General features: G+C 43.3%; 1 protein-coding gene across 1 annotated transcript in view; it reads right to left on the bottom strand.

Moving 5' to 3' along the window:
• ITGBL1 (integrin subunit beta like 1) overlaps window positions 1-17,130 on the bottom strand; it is a 235,631-nt gene that overhangs the window by 3,356 nt on the left and 215,145 nt on the right. Inside the window, 2 exon segments of the mRNA XM_027557924.1 lie at window positions 498-611; window positions 6,577-6,723. Coding sequence (XP_027413725.1) covers window positions 498-611; window positions 6,577-6,723 — 261 coding nt within the window.

The raw sequence follows: 17,130 nt of genomic DNA, 5'->3' as shown, positions 1-17,130 counted from the left end.
ATTCAAGGGGATGTATTTTATTGACGTAACTGATTATCGGGATTCAATAACTCGAGAAAGCAATAGCTATTACACTGCTAAGTGTTCTCATTGCTCCCATCCCCTCAACACACACCCCATTCCTCGCACACAACCAACACATCAACCAATGGTCTTTGGAAGAGGCACCTGGGACCTGTTTAAAGTAATATTCCATTGCCTACATCTGGCTCAAAGTAAAATGGTTCTCAAGACCATTGTTTTCTCTTTTCTGCGTAAATAGGGGAGAGGGGTTACTTTGTGGAAGTTTCCCAACAGCCATATAATTTGGCTTTATTCTTGTGCATTCCTCTGGATTTGGGAATCAATGCCCCTCCCCTTCTGTAGTGACTTTCAATGAACAGTAGGTCTTGATTGCAAGGAGGCTCTCCTGCCCTGCCATCTGCGGCAGGGCACAGTGAGTGTGGTCTCCACTGCCGACTATGACAAAGAGTGATTAGGGTTGGTTGATACGGCACCTGTGCAAATGAGCCCATCATGTTTGTCGCAGTCCCTGTCATCACAGTCGCAGAATTCTCCTGAAATGTACCATTCTTCAGCAGAACAAAGGCACTTTCCACAGTGGCAGGAGCCTGGAATCAGAAAGGGCACAACTTGCCGTCATCACTTAACTAAAGGTTTCGGTTGAGAACAGAATATCATCAATGCAACGACAGTGGATGTTTAATAACCTATCAAAGGGAGAAGTTTATTGACTAGCCAGTCACTCAGAGGGGAGCCTGACTTACTGTAATTCATAAAGGTTATCCAGGAAAGGCTTCATTACAGATCTAGACAGTTGCAATTAGCCTTGAGCAAATGTTCCATGGTCCGCCTGGTTGAAATGTCAATGAGGGCAGAATGTGGCTGATTCTTATGGATGGCCTTCAGAAAAGGTGTTCAAAAATAGATGTTCCTTTTTTCTTTTTTCTTCCTGAATTCAATTGTGCCTTAAAGGTGCTTTGTTTTTTTGTTTTTTTTTAGGAATTGAATAGCAAGTTCTATTAGGTGGGGATGCATTTTATAACGAAAAGAACTACTAAATTATTGTGCTTACAATTCTGGATTTTTGTTTACGGGATTTTCTTTAAATAGGGACACGCCTGCATATTGGGTAGCTCTTTAAAGTGCCAAAAATACACAGTAACTCATGTATATTTGCCTTATCAGATCTCATTCTTAGAATTTGTTGCCATAATCAAGAAAGGCTCTAATCACTCAAAATGTTCATCTTTTCAGGGTCTTGGTCAAAGTATCTTTTGCATTACTTACTCATTTCTCCTCTTTTCAATTAATTATTTAATTAATGTTATTAATTAAAAACCTCCTCTTTGGTTATGAAGAACATTTTGGTTTGCCCAGAAATAATTTTATTAGTTACTTAAATATATTTAAAAGAAAATGTATGAGTTAAATGGTGTCACAAAAGGAGGGTCTCTCAGTCTAAATGTTTTCACCTGATGGGCTATGAGATCCTCATGTGGCAAAATTTCGGCTACAACAAGAGTAAAGAAAACTTTAAAATTTAAAGAAAACACTTAAGAAGGACTTACCCTTCCTTTTATTTCCTTGGATGGATTATTTTTTCCAAACATGGTTTTCCTTTTACTAAAAGATGCTTATCACTAAATTGTTCTGGTCAAAAATCACCTTAAGAGATGGTGAAGTAGAAAAAAAATATATTGGAAGATGAGCAGCAATCCGTCATTAGTGCTTCTAGGAAACACAGTGCTTGAAAAATGAATTAAGAAACTGAGTGAGCCAAGTGGTTGAGGGAGAGGGATTTCCTGACATCACAGAATCCGGAAAGGATCCGTATAAACACATCTCACACATTAAGCATTCTGTGGTATTTCATATCATGGAAATGACTATCTGTATTTTAGCTGCAAAAATCCCCAAGAGCCAAGTTAAACTTTCCACATTCCTTGCCATGCTCCTAAAGAAGAAGGTAAGGGAGTAGTCAGAACTAGTTATGAGTTGAGAGCTGGGTTTACATTTGTGAAGTCTTTGCTTAACCATAGCATAATTTCATATAGTCTTGTCTTACTTTCCTGAGGGTCTCGTTGATTTGCATTTCCTTGAGCAAATTCTAGACAATTTTCAGTTCTGATGAGTGACTGACAGCCTGGTGGTTGCTTAGGAACCAATGAGCAGAGACCTTCTGGCTAAAGTCTGTGAAGGATGCTGGCTTCTTCTTGGTCTCATTCAGGTACGGTGTTACCTTATTTTAGAAATGTATTTGTCGTACTTTTAAAAACTTTCTTTCCAATTTCTAGGCATGGAAGTGTTTACCATAAGCTCATTTAGTAAATGGTTAGCGATCTGAGTGCAAACAAAAAAGACTTGGGGCATTTCATTGACTTTTCATGGTAACTGCTTCAGAAAATACCATATTTCATTCTTTAATTCCATGATTATTGGAAGAATCTGATTGTTTTTAGTTGTTTGTAAAACAGTTGTCCCCTTTACATTTCAAAATTATTTCTACAAAGCAGCAGAAGTAAATGACTTTCTATGTTCATGATATTCACAATTATGCCTAGGATATCTTTTTTGTCACAACTCATGAAAAGATCTCACGTTTCATTTTTAAACTTACCCCCTAGCCCTGAAACTATTCTAATTACTGCTCTTGCTTCTGGAATGTTTAGCTTCAGGCTATAACAAAGTATTTTCCTAAAACTGGTTAAGCTCAGCTAAAGTTAATATGGTATCTTGGATGGACCATTTGACAAGTAAACTCCAGTTCCAAAAGTCTACTAGACACTGAACTACTTCAAGTGAAAAATGGGGATTGATTTTTGTATATGTGATGAAAAAGTAGCTTTTCTCAGTCAGCATTTTCCCCAGCTGTGTTGTTCTTTCTATTTGTGCCTCTCAGAGGTAGGAACTTTTTCTGCTTGTAAAATTAGGATTAGCATAGCATGTAATACTAACACAGTGTGACCGGTATCAGGACCTCTGAGAGCCACGCCTTTGTTGTAGAGTGCTCTGACTTGTTTTTATCAGTAGTCAGGGCTCAAACTGCACGTGCGTAGAAAGGGAACCACTTAGGCAAAGGATTCTCAGACAGACACAGACAAACAGAGGCCACAGGACTGCCAAGAGGGGATCGACTATTCAGCTCCACTGGTCGGGCCCCACTTACACTCATGAGACCCAGTCCAGCTGAAGGAGGCAGCTGGCCCGTCTTGGCAGGATCTCTAGGGTAGTAACTTCATGACCACATCACCTAACTCCTTTATTGTCTGTCTTAGTGTAAGGACCCTAAAGAGCGCTCTGATCTTCCTTCCGTGCTGCTTACTGGCTTCCATTCCTGAGCAATCAACCACCTTTTCTCATCTGTCTTCAGAGCATCCTTAGTATGTAAGAAGGGGAAAGAAATGAAACTCTTCTGCCTTCGAAGATGAGAAAATGGAAGTACATCAGTTAACCTAAGATTCCAATCTGATTCAGTCTACTCTTGCATCTATCTGTGATGCTTCTCCCAGGGGGAGGGGGAGGAAGACTTCCATGCAGTTTCAAAAATGATTTGTGCATCCTATAGATTCTGTCCAGACAGCCATTGAGTGAGGCAACCAGAACACAGAGCAAAGGGTGGCTTTTGAAACATGATTTTTCACCCTTTCTCTTTTCCAGGCATGAAGAACAGGCTGGGTTGGGCCAGGGATGAGGGATGGGGCGGGGTGGGGGTGGGGTGTACCATGGACTTAATCTGGATGACAAGTACCAATGTAAGAGTGTAAGCGGTCATTGAATGACACACAATTAAGAACTGTCACACAACAGCATCTTTAAGGATATTAGAGGGCATGACCTATATCGAGGTGGAAGTTACAAGAAGGTTAGTGTGTGTTCTTGGATCCAGAGGAGTAAATCCCCAAACATCCTATGAATTGTATCATGCATCCGTCAAAGGTAGCTAAGTTTAGGGGAGACCTGGCCCTGCGTTCATCTCCAGTTATTTACAAAAGCCCATTGTGTGTCAGGGCAAGGCACCTCTCTGTTTGCTGCTCCATTGACAGAGTCGGACTTTCTTTTTCATCCATCAAGCCTGACAAAATGCTGCAACCCAACATCCCAGCAGGCAGACTTCACTACTGTTCTAACTCCTCCATCTGTTATGAAGGTCACAACAATGTATCTTGTTTTAAATTTTTCTATGGAGTGATTTATTGTCTTGGCTATCAATTTGTAAAGAAATAAAACGCTATTTCTTCATCGTCTCCTGAGGTGGCAGCTTTATTCCCAGCTCCAGGGAAGCCCGTGTTGCAGGTTCGTTTTTCTGCTGGAAACACTCAGCTGGGTCTGGGCTGCTAAACTGCTGTGCCCTGGGGATCTCAGGACCCTCTGCTCACATCTGCCCCATCACGGGAGAAAGAAAAAGACTTATTTCCTTTGCGAAAGCCAGGGTGAGGGGTTTTCATGTACAAATTCGGGGGTAAAGTACACGGCAATATGGCAAGTCCATGAGATGAATCCAGAAAGAGATGGCCCCGTTTAAATAACTCAGAAGGGGGTGTCTCTTCTCAGCCATCATGTTGAAGACCCTTAATCCGTTTCATGATTCTTTTCTTGTGGTTCTTGGGGTGCAGGTTCCTCCATGCTGACAAGGATAATTTCTGCATCCCCACTGTTCACTGACAGAATACAATTCCATGATCTCATGTGTAACGCCTTTTTTGCTCTACAATTCAGCAAGGATTCTTCCAGAACAGGAAGAAACAGAGGAGTCCACAGCCAGCCACTGCCAACCAGGCATGCCAGCTTCATCACTAACACGGACCTCAAAACGAACATCCTTGAGGCTATAAGAGGTCCTGATACTGATCACACTTTTACATTCCTTCCAGGTTTAAAACTCTCTACCCGTTGAAGGGCAAACAGATAGTTTAGACAAATATGCTTTCAACTCTTCATTGATACCTGAATAGATTTCCACCACCCAAAGCAAACAATTTGAAAAGGCGTTAACTAGAGAGATTTTCTCATCCTGTTTCATTTTAAGGAAATTCCTTTGGGCTAATGTTTAGTCAATCTATTTTTTTATATATTTTTTCTACATTAATGATGCTTAAAAAATGAGTCTCTGTCTTCAGAATGTAATGACTCTAATCAGAATATTTATTCTACTTCTGAGGACGCCTCCTTGGCTATTAGGCAATTCTCTTTCTTCCCTGTGTCTTCTTCAGAAAGGTATTTACCTGCTAATCCTGTCCCCAGGGTAGGTGTCTGAGGGTAAATGCAGCTTCAGCTTCAGCTCCACGTTGGGAAGTGGGGATCATCCATTCTGAAAGGAGCCTAGTGAGCTGGGAAGCCCCCAGGCATCTAGTTCCATGCAGAGCAGCTCTTGAACATTCAGTGAGAACACACACATTTCCAGAATTTCTAGGTGTTTTCCAGCCACTCAAGGCTTAGTCGCTCCATCGTGTCTGACTCTGCGACCTCATGGACCCGCCAGGCTCCTCTGTCCATAGGATTCTTCAGGCAAGAATCCTGGAGTGGGTTGCTATTCCCTCCTCCAGAGGATCTTCCGAACTCAGGGACTGAACCCAGGTCTCCTGCATTGCAGGCAGATTCTTTACCGTCTGAGCCACCAAGGAAGCTTTGCTTCCTAGCCAATAGCAAAGAGGAATGTGACAGCCTTTAGATAGGCCCACATGCACCGAGAGCAGGATTTTAAAGTCTCTTGGAAAATTTATACAAAAACGTCAATATCAAGCTACCTAAAATTCAGGACTTCCCTGGCAGTCCAGTGCTTAGGGCTGCACACTTTCAAATGCATGGGTTCAATTCCTGGTCAGGGAACTAAGATCTCACGTGCCATGTGTGGCCAAAAACAATAAAAATTAAAAATAATCAATTACAAAAAACCTCACTTTGCAAAAAAAAATCTAAAACTCAGTCTATTAATTAGTATTCTTTCCCTACTCAGAAAAAAAAAAAAAAAAGTGCCCTTTGGGGGTGGGGGAGGGGCACTGGGTGGGGTTGCTTTTCTTCTTGAATTTATTTGTTCCTATTCCATCAACTTGAAGACTGTAACCACTTTGAAGGCTTCATTTTTTTTTTTTTTTGGATATTAGGTTACACATGTCTAGTTGGCACTAGTGGTAAAGAACCCATCTGCCAATGCAGGAGACACGGGAGACGTGGGTTCGATCCCTGGGTCGGGAAGGTCCCCTGGAGAGGGGGCATGGCAACCCGCTCCAGTATTCTTGCCTGGACAATCCCCTGGACAGAGGAGCCTGGCGGGCTACAGTCCATAGGTTTGCAAAGAGTTGGACACAACTGAAGCCACTTAGCACACACATGTTTTTATCGCTAATTCATTTACGACTAAAGAAAGCAGCATACAGGTAAATTTGAGACTTTCCTTCTGATAATACTTTCCATGATCGTATGAATGGGAGAAATTCAAGCTCAAAGTCTGGTCGGAGCAGAGGACAGCATGGTTTCCATTCAGCCTGGATAAGCCGGCTGTACGGACCATGCTGCTGTACAATACAAACCACACGGAAGAACAGGGAACCCGTCCAAGCTCCAGCAGATACTCACCCTTTCCCGAGCACAATATGCCATCTGCCGATTCACACAGACTATTGCTCTGTTCCTCTGTCAGGTTACACTTCCTCGGATGCTGGCAGAGCGTCCCGAACCATCCTTTCTCACAAACACAGCGACCGCAGGAACACATCCCATGGCCTGCGAGGCAGTCACGGGGTGGGGCGAGAGGAGGAGACGGGTACACAGGCCGTGAGTCACACTCTTTAAAGGAGACATATGTCAACCAGGGAAATCTCGTTTCCTATCGAACAAACACACTCTCCTTAACCACAGTCGATCTGGCATGTGAGCCTTTAAAAGAACTTCACACCCAAGTTCTAGCTGAACACAGTCCTCTTGAATGTCGCATCAGAGATGGACTCCGGAGAGAAAGAAAGCTTGGAACAAATTAAAATGCAAGGTGATCATCCTTTCTGGATACACAGTAGGGCCCGTTTGCTTCGTCACCAGGATGGGTCCCCCTGCTTGTCCTCACTGTGCACACCCTGATACCCAGACCGGTCCACTGCCTGCCACATTTCTTGATCCCTCTCTTATTTCCAAATAAAAACTGAAGGTTAACTTCCATACAAATGGCATCCAGGATTGTACACCTCTCTCCCTGTGCCCCTCTGTTTGCTAATAACAACAGATATAAGTGTAAGTAATGGTGTCTTCCGATTGTTGAACAGAACTTAAAAACAGCACCAGGCTTAGACTCATATTTTTTTTCCCCTTTTGTTTGTGTCACTGGTTCCTGGTTTGGGGATGTTTATCTTTGGTGTAGATGCAACATGATATCTGTGACCGTTAATCACCGGCATATACATCGGGCCAATCGCTGGCCACCAACACCCCACGTGATTGCACCATCTTCCACGTTCGTTTCTCTTTTTTCCAATCAATGCTCTGTTCTTTTTACCTCGATGTGCATATCGGATGGCCAGATCTCTCCAAAGAAACAAACAAAACAGCTATTTGTTTGGCAACTTCTTCCTAATGATTATATACAGAGCATTTTGCTAGCACCAGGGAATGCAAAATCAAATGTGAAAATGCAAAAAAAAAAAAAAAAAAAATCTAATGAAAAATCATGGTGGTCCCTGCCCTACATTCCAGGGACATATCAAATCATCATCCAAACTGGTCAGGCCCTCTGATCTCTTGAGACCATTCTGCCTTGACCATTCGCTCTGGCAGGATCCCCAAAACATATTCCATCTGCCTCCTCCTACACTCAGGTCTGCCCAAGGAGGGATTGGTGGCCAATATTTAATTGCTTGCAATTAATTATTAAGACTTATAGAACCTAACTACCCATGAATGCAGGTGATGGCTCCCCATAACACATGACTATCTGGAAGTGAATCAAAAGCAACTGGGAGGAAAATTTGAGAGAGACCTGGATTAACAGGCCTATTTCTTGTCCATACACTAATTTATTGAACTGCATCTCACCATAGCCCATTGAGTCAAGCATTATCACCATTTTATAGTCAAGAACCTAAGGCTTGGAGAGATTAAATAGTTCAGTTCAGTTCAGTTCAGTCACTCAGTGATGTCCAACTCTGCGACCCCATGGACTGCAGCATGCCAGGCCTCCCTGTCCATCAATAACTCCTGGAGTTTACTCAAACTCAGGTCCATTGAGTCGGTGATGCTATCCAACCATCTCATCCTCTGTCATCCCCTTCTCCTCCCGCCTTCAATCTTTCCCACCATTTGGGAAGGGTCTTTTGAAAAGGGTTTTTTCAAATGAGTCAGCTCTTCGTATCAGGTGGCCAAAGTATTGGAGTTTCGGCTTCAACATCAGTCCTTCCTATGAACACCCAGGACTGATCTCCTTTAGGATGGACTGGTTGGATCTCTTACAGTCCAAGGGACTCTCAAGAGTCTTCTCCATCACCACAGTTCAAAAGCATCAATTCTTTAGTTCTCAGCTTTCTTTATAGTCCAACTCTCATATCCATACATGATTAAATAATTTTGCCTCAAATCACAGAACCATACAGGATTAGAACCTGACTCCAGTTTTCCTTAATTTCAGCGTTTCCTCATTTTCCACGTGTCACAATGCCTATACCTTTCATTATGGAAAATAAACCATGACTACTAGACTTCCCTGGTGGTCCAGGGGTTAAGAATACGCCTGCCAATGCAGGGGACACGGGTTCTATCCCTGATCTGAGAAGATTCGACGTGCACCTAAGGCTGAGCACCACAACTACTAAGCCTGTGCTCCAGAGTCCAAGCTCAGCAACAAGAGAAGCCAGCACAGTGAGAAGCTGGTACAGTCCAACTCGAGAATAGCTCCTACTCGTCACAACTAGAGAAAGCCTGGGCAGCAACAAAGACCCAGCACAGCCACTAAGGAAATAAAGATTTTTTAAAAAATAGAGTGTAACTCTTAAAAAGCCAACAGACAATGACTATCAATTTGAGACATCTAAGAGACTTTTCTTAATCCCTGTCTTTTTAAATAGCTGCATAGTTGTAAGGTATACATTTGACATTCGTGGGTACTTTCCTTTTAAAAAGTCTCTCCTAAGTTGGTTTTCATGACATTGAACTTGCCTTATCCTTTCAACACTCCTCCCTTGTCTATTTATTCCTCTACTTTTTGCCTGACCGGATCAATGTAGGAATCCCCTGACTGTCCAGCCTTAATCATCTTCTCTTGAAAAATTCATCAAATCATAGGATTTTAGCTAACCACAGCGATCCAGCCCTTAAATCTCTCCTAAGTTCCGCACTTGGGATTTCACACATTGTGTTCTACTAACATCCAAAAGCTACCTGGAGACCTGGAGACATAATTTTCTTTCTAAAAGCTATTTTTCTATGTAGCTCACCCGTTCAAGCAGACCAACTCTGCTGGTCAACCAGTTCAAAATGTTTTGGATCATATTTCGATCTCTCTCACTCGCCTCATCTAAGAAGTTGCCAGATTCTGTTGAAACAACCCCTGAAATCTGCACTCCTATCACCATCAGAGGGCTTCCCAGGTGGCGCTTGTAGTAAAGAACCCGTCTGCCAATGCAGGCAACGTAAGAGATGCTGGTTCAATCCCTGGGTCAGGAAGATCCCCTGGAGGAGGGCAGGACAACCCACTCTGGTATTCTTGCCTGGAGAATCCCCATGGACAGAGGAGCCTGGAGGGCTATAGTCCCTAGGGGTGCAAAGAGACGGACATGACTGAGCAACTTAGCAGGTACATGCATCATCATCAGAAACCTTTGAGAAACCTTAGATCATGTCTTCCTCCAGTGTTCTGGCTCCCAGCTTCCTATAAAACAACTCTACTCACGACATAGCTTTGAGATATAGGACTATGTGACTCCCTAATGCTAATGGGAAGAAGTTCACCCAGTCTAACCTTCTGTGTCTTAGGTTCCTAAAATAGAGCCCCAGCTGCTTCTCCAACCTTACTTCCTGTCCCCTCCATACACTTTCTGATCCACTCATCCTTCCCTATGTAGTTCTGGGGTTTTCCTGACTTCATGACTTTGCCAAGATAGTTATCTACTCTATACAACCAGATCCTGCTGAATTTTCAAAGCACAGGGGCAATGACTGCCTCTGGAAGATTTTTCTAATATCCCCAAGTGAAATTCATCTTCTCTGAATTTCTACACCATCTTATTTTTCAACTCTACAGTGCAACTTTTTTTCTTCCACCTTGTGATATGCAGTTATGTATCAGATAAACCTGTTACCTGACAGAACTCTTTGACAGAAGGAATCACTTCTGATAAATTACTGTAGTCTTCAGAGTACCAAGTACTCTGCCTTATACACAGGGGATCCTCCAAAAACACTTGTAGAGTGAGGTTTTTTTCAACAAAATTCTCTTATCTTTTTCCCACAAATTCCAACTGACAATCATAAACCGAATCCAGGACATGTTTGCAGGTCATCTGGTTAATAACTGGTTGTTCAAAGTCAACAGACAGCTCTTAGATGGCTCTGTTTTATCTACATCCTGTAGAGTGGAATGAAGTTAGCAAATCTGTGTAACAGTTACATACTCAAGTAACAGTTATGGAACTGATTCCATCTTGACTTCCCCAATAAAACAAAAGTCTACTTAAAGTGAAGTCTACTTTAGAAGCTCAGAACAAGTTATCCACCTTTAATGTGTATGTATGTGAAAGCTGCTCAGTCGTGTCTGATTCTTTGTGACCCCATGGACTGTAGCCTGCCAGGCTCCTCCATCCATGGGATTCTCCAGGCCACAATACTGGAGTGGGTTGCCATTTCCTTCTCTAGGGGATCTTCCCAACCCAGGAATGGAACCCAGGTCTTTCGAATTGCAGGCAGACTCTTTATGATCTGAGCCACCAGGGAAGCACCTTTGAAGGTAGATAACGTGTGGTGAGAAGAAGGAGGAGGAGGAGGACAAGAAAGAGCTTTTAGTATCAATCTCATGAAGCTCTGGACTTTTCAAATGTTTATGTTTCTTACTGACTCTGGGTGAGTAAGCATTACCATCATTTCACATAAATGGAATAATTTAATCTCTATGCCAGAAAAAGACACTCTGCTCTTGATTTAGGATATTATTGAGAATGAATAAATGGCTCCTCACCACAAGTAATTTAATATATAATTTACATGCAAGGAAATAGGAGATCGTTTTTCATTTATTAGCTTATTTATCACACCCTTCCATATAGTCAGGTTGGCATCTTGCCCAGACAATGGTCAAAATGCATTGGGATTTAAAAGTGAAAGTCGCTCAGTCGTGTCTGACTCTGTGATCCCATGGACTCTACAGTCCATGGAGCTCTCCAGGCCAGATTACTGGAGTGGGTAGCCTTTCCCTTCTCCAAAGGATCTTCCCCACCCAGAGATCAAACCCAGGTCTCCCACATTGCAGGCGGATTCTTTACCAACTGAGCTACAAGGGAAGCCCAACGGTATTTAAACGTTTTGCCATTTACATGACTTCTCTTTATTCAAAAAAATTTTAAAGCTTTTAATACTATCTTCTTTCTAAACTAATAATTTGGTCATCCATTCAAAAACTTTTTTCTTGTGCACCAGGTATTGTACCAGCTCCACTCTTAGGGGCTTACAGTCTGCTGGGAAGAAAACAAATAACAACGTGGGAACAAATACACTTGAGCAATGGAAGAATTAAAGAGGGTGGTGGTATATATGGCAGAGAGAACATTATTAACTGGAGGAATCAGCTCTCTGACACCCATGGGCTGAGAAGGAGCTAGACAGTCAATGTTCTGGAAAAACGAATGAAAATTCTCAGAATAAGAAAGAGCTGGCATGTTATAGGCAGTGGGGGGAAAAAAGGCAGTGTATTTGAAGACTAATGAGGAAGAAAAATGGAAAAAAAAAACAATAAAGTTGGAGAAATATTTAGGAATCAGAACATAGCAAAGTATTCATCCTTGGTAAGGCATTTAGATTTTATTCTAAGAGGAAGGGGAAATCATAGACAGGTGTTATGCAAGAGAGTGATGTGTTATAATTTACAGTTTGCAAATACATTTTGGCAACTGGGTGAGAGAGATTCTGGTGTGTTGGGAAGCGGTGAGGATGGGGAAAGTGAGAGGGTGTTGCAGAGCCCAGGCAAAGGGTGATGCAGGCTTCAACAAGGCTGATGCCAATGCCGATAGGGAGAGCTGGCTGAGATCTCCTTTGATGGGGGTGCCTATGGCACTTGCTGCTAGATTATACATGGCAGGTGAGGGAGAGAAAGACTGGGTTCTCTAACAATGCAGCCTAATAGACAACGGAACTGCAGGAGGGAGAGCTGAGAGCAGAACATCAGCTCCGTTTTGAACCTTGTGTGGCTGAGATGCTCTTAAGACAACCAAGGAGAGGTCAATAAGCAACTGACACAGATCTGGCATTTGAGGACAGTTGGCACTAGGGCTGTCCATGCTGCAGTCTCCCAAAGGAGATGGCATTTAAAGCTTTGGAAGTCAATGAGCCCACTTAGGAAGAAGTAAATCTTGAGAAAATCTGATATTTATGGTAGGGTAGAAGGGAGAAGCCAGACAAGTAGGATTATCCAGGAAAGAAGGAGAAAAATATGATTATGTTGTCTTGTAAAATAACAAGGAGAATATTTCATAAAGGAGACCTACTGAGTGGAATCATACTGAAAGTCAGAGTTAAAAAAAAAAAAAGATGATAAAAAGCACAAGAGTAGTTTCAGTCAACTTTTGCCAGATCTGCCCTATTCTGTTGACCCAGGCCAATGTGTGGAACACCCAGGGGTGGCAGAACTGGGAGAATAATCTATTCACATTCAGGGAGAACGGCATCTCTCCTTGGGGGTAGAATTCACAGTGATGTTATCTGTGATTTGTACATGCATGCTCAGTCCCCTAGTCGTGTCCGACTCTTTGCAACCCCATTGACTGCAGCCCTCCAGGTTCCTCTGTTCATGGGATTTCCCAGGCAAGTATACTGAAGTGTGTACCATTTCCTACTCCAGGGGATCTTCCGGATCCAGGGATCGAACCTGTATCTCCTGTATTGGCATGTGGGTTCTTTAACCACTGAGGCACCAGGGAAGCCCTATCTATGTAATAAGCGTGTAATAGATCATTCTAGAACCTGTAGGGAGAACCAGCCTAATGAAACATTTGAAGTCTACTAAATCTGCCTTCACTTGGCTTCCCAAGTCTTCATACAGGTGAGCAACTTTCCATTTGATTTTCATTTCCAAGGCCATTCACCCTCTCCTGGCATCTGGCAGACCCTCCCCCCAACCCCACAACCATGATTTTTCTTTCTATTCTCTTCCCTTCGCCTACACCAAAATATTCACCAAGAACGTTCTGGATGTGTGTTGTCCAATGTAGTGATCACTAATCAGCGTGACTATTTATTAAAGTTCAATGAAATTTACAATTCAGTTTCTCAGCCGCGCTAGTCGTATTTCAAGTGTTTAACAGCCATACATGGCCAGCGGCTACTGTGTTGAAAAAGACAGATATGGAGCATTCCCATTATCTTTGAAAATACTCCTGAGCGGTGATGTTCTAGACAATGACATTTCCAATGAATCCATTGGCTCTGAGACACATTTTCTTAATACACTGTAAAGATGGTGCTCAATTAAGTAACTGGCCCACGTGAATGGATCTAATTGCATCAGCTACTATTAATACATACTGTCTGCCCAATATTCTTTTCACCTTGTTAATAATAGGAGGACCCTCATTTTTTTCATGGAGATGCTGATATGTTCATCTGGAAAATATTTGATTACTCAGGCTCCTTTTGACCTAGAGTTGCCCTTAGGACTTAACTCTATTAAGTGAGATAAAAAAGAAAATCCCTTGGGTAAAGTTTCCAGGAAAGCTATTGTCATCTAAAGAAAATGAGACCGACTCAGCTAGCGCATATCCTTTGCCCTTTGTCCTATTCTTTTCCCTTTCTTCTTTCCTAAAAGATGGCACAACAGGAGGTTTTCAATGGGCATGAAAGGGCAGAGTGGGATGGAAGAGAGAAGGTGTGTGGGACGTTGATGGCTCTCAGGCAGTCACCCTGCCATCCATCCAACCCCGAAGTGACAACCGGCAGGCTTATTTGTGTCATTACTTATCGCTGAACACAGTCCTAACTGGCTATATAGTCAGGCCACTCAAGATGGCTGTTCCCTTGCTCTCTGCACATTCCCTGCTCAACCAGTCTCTGCTTCACTCATATGACCATCCAATCCTCTTAATTATACACTTAATCAGTAACGGTTTATGTGCTTGCCTCTTGCCCCAGCCACTGGTCTCTCTGGTAATGATGAGCCAGCGTGATCTCATTTCCCCCTGTAAATGTTAAGCTCCTCTTCCCTGGAGTACCAAAGATTGCTGCCATGTCCTGCCACCTGCCATATGATGGGTGGGGTGTTGCTCCAGGAACTTTTGTTGTGGACTTGCAAGATTCTCTTGTCCAGGGGCTACCCTGATGGTCCAGGGGTTAAGAATCCACCTTGCAATGCAGGAGACTCAGGTTTGATCCCTGACCAAGGAACTAAGATTCTACATGCTGCAGGGCAACTAAGCCAGCTCATTGCTACTACTGAGCCCGGGACACGTCAGACGATCCCGTCAGCCGCAACTAAGACCCAACACAGTCAAAAATAGACAAATAAACATATAAAAAACAACTCCTTGTCCAATAATCCACTGATGTCTCTGCCACTGTCTCCAGGCTGGGCAATTACAAGGCCTACAGGCCGGCAGGGTGCCTCCCAACACTGGCACATGTCCAAGCTCAGGAAAGGGGTTTGCGGTTTTAAGATGTAATTCAGAGACAAGGAGACAATCACGATGCCACTCAGATCATCCAGCTAAGAAAGGCGTGGCCTGAGTCAGTGGTCTGGACCGTCAATATAAGTCCAGGAGTGCCTGGGGGCGGGCGGCGGAGGTGTTACTGCAGTCATACTCTCAGGCTGCCTGATCATCTTCAAATTGCAGCTACGAACCAAAGAATTCCTAGAAGAAATGTGAACTGATTGTGTAATTAAGAGGTGGCTCTTCATTATCCTTTCTTGTTCCTTAAATTGGACTCATAGGCTCATTCCAGGAGCTGAGAGGAAAAAGGAAAGCAGTAAGCAGTCCACTTCTTCTTCTCATCCTGGATATACGGAGTACCAGAGGGAGTTCTCCGGTTAAGCTTGAAAGTGAAAGTGTGAGTCCCTCAGTCATGTCTGACTCTTTGCAACTCCATGGACAGTAGCCCACCAGCCTCCTCTGTCCGTGGAATTCTCCAGGCAAGAATACTGGAGTGGGTAGCCATTCCCTTCTCCAGGGGATCTTGCTGACTCAGGGATCGAACCCGGGGCTTCTGCATTACAGGTAGATTCTTTACTGTCTGAGCCACGAGGAACAATTAAACATATAAGAGCCAACACATAGATACATTTTCCTTATGAAATCTTAAAGTCTAGTGTCACTAAAATACAAATACATCCCAGGGACTATCACTCCAGCCAAAGCTTTTTTTCTCAGTAGTGAGATCTGATAAAAAAAAAATCCATGCATGTGTAGATCACATAATATTTTTGTCATTAATAGAGAATTGAGAAGGTCCACATCAGTCTACGATCACTGAACACTGCTTGTTGCCATTCAGTCACTAAGTCATGTGCAACTCTTTTGCGACTCCATGGACTATATAGCTCGCCAGGCTCCTCTGTCCATGGGATTTTCCAGGCAAGAACACTGGAGTGGGTTGCCATTTCCTTCTCCAGGAGATCTTCCTGACTCAGGGATCGAATTTGGCAGGTGGATTCTTTACCACTGAACCATCACTTTGCTCACCAGTTTAAGTTGATTAAGCGAGGCATAGTCTTCGTGCTGACTCTCTCTGTGCCAGTCACTCTCATGACCCTCATTTTCAGGTTGTAATTTTGGTGTAATCCAAACTGAACTGCTTAAAATTATGCAATTGCTTACATTCACCTTCAGGAATGCTTGCTAACTGATCCCAGCCTACCAGAATTGGTTTAATCACTTGCAGCGTTAATGTTGGTACTTGTCGGTGCTTAGCCATCCAGTTGTTTCTGACTCTTTGTGACTCATTTGGCCACAGCCTGCAGGGCTCCTCTGTCCATGGGATTTCCCAGGGAAGAACACTGGAGTGGGTTGCCATTTCCTTCTCCAGGGGATCTTCCCAACCCAAGGATCTAACTCACATTTCCTGTGTCTCCTGCATTGCAGGCAGATTCTTCCCGTGCTGAGCCTTCCGGGAAGTCCTATTTTTGTTGGAAAGGTGGATGGACATCATTGCCTGTTAGTTCTCACGTGCCCCCTAACTAAGTAGGTTTACATTATTTGGGGTTTTACTTGTTTGCGGAAATGCTCAGGGAGTCCCAGCTTTGGAGTCAGGGATCTGAATTTTGATCTCTGGCCACACACACATTAGATATGTGGGCTTCTTGTCCAGCCCTCCAGATGCAAGGTCAGAGATACTATGACTCAGGGTCTGGCAGTGAACTGAGAAAATTACCCAGATTAGCGATGTCAATTTTGCTTTTTGAAGCCATACCAGAGGGATGATGCTAGTGAGCTTCACGAGTGCCTCACGGTAGGATTTGTTCTCCATGGGCTGCCTCGTGATGTTGTTGTTCAGTCGCTAAGTCACGTGCAACTCTTTGCGACCCTATGGACTGTAGCATGCCACGCTCCCCGGTCCTTCAGTATCTCTTGAAATTTGTTCAAATCCACGTCCACTGAGTGGGTGATGCCATCTAACCATCTCATCCTCTGTTGTCCCCTTCTCCTCCAGCCCTCAGTCTTTTCCAGCAACAGGGTCTTTTCCAATGAATCAGCTCTTCACATCAGGTGGCCCAAGTACTGGAGCTTCAGCTTCAGCATCAGTCCTTCCAGTGGGTATTCGGAGTTGATTTCCTTTAGGACTGGCCACAGGATGTGGAAACTAAATTCTTTGAACAAAGTAACTGCCACTCTTTCCTCTAGGCACAGAACTGCTGGTTTATATGACATCAACTTCCTAAACATTCTGTAGTTGGTGCTTCAAGAAATCTAAAACAGATGTATTTGGGACTTCCTTGGTGGTCTAGTGGCTAAGACT

This window comes from Bos indicus x Bos taurus, chromosome 12, assembly GCF_003369695.1.
Source record: "Bos indicus x Bos taurus breed Angus x Brahman F1 hybrid chromosome 12, Bos_hybrid_MaternalHap_v2.0, whole genome shotgun sequence".
Classification (NCBI taxonomy): Eukaryota; Metazoa; Chordata; class Mammalia; order Artiodactyla; family Bovidae; genus Bos; species Bos indicus x Bos taurus.
The sequence above is the reverse complement of the archived record's forward strand: the minus strand, read 5'-3'. Positions and strand labels throughout refer to the sequence as shown.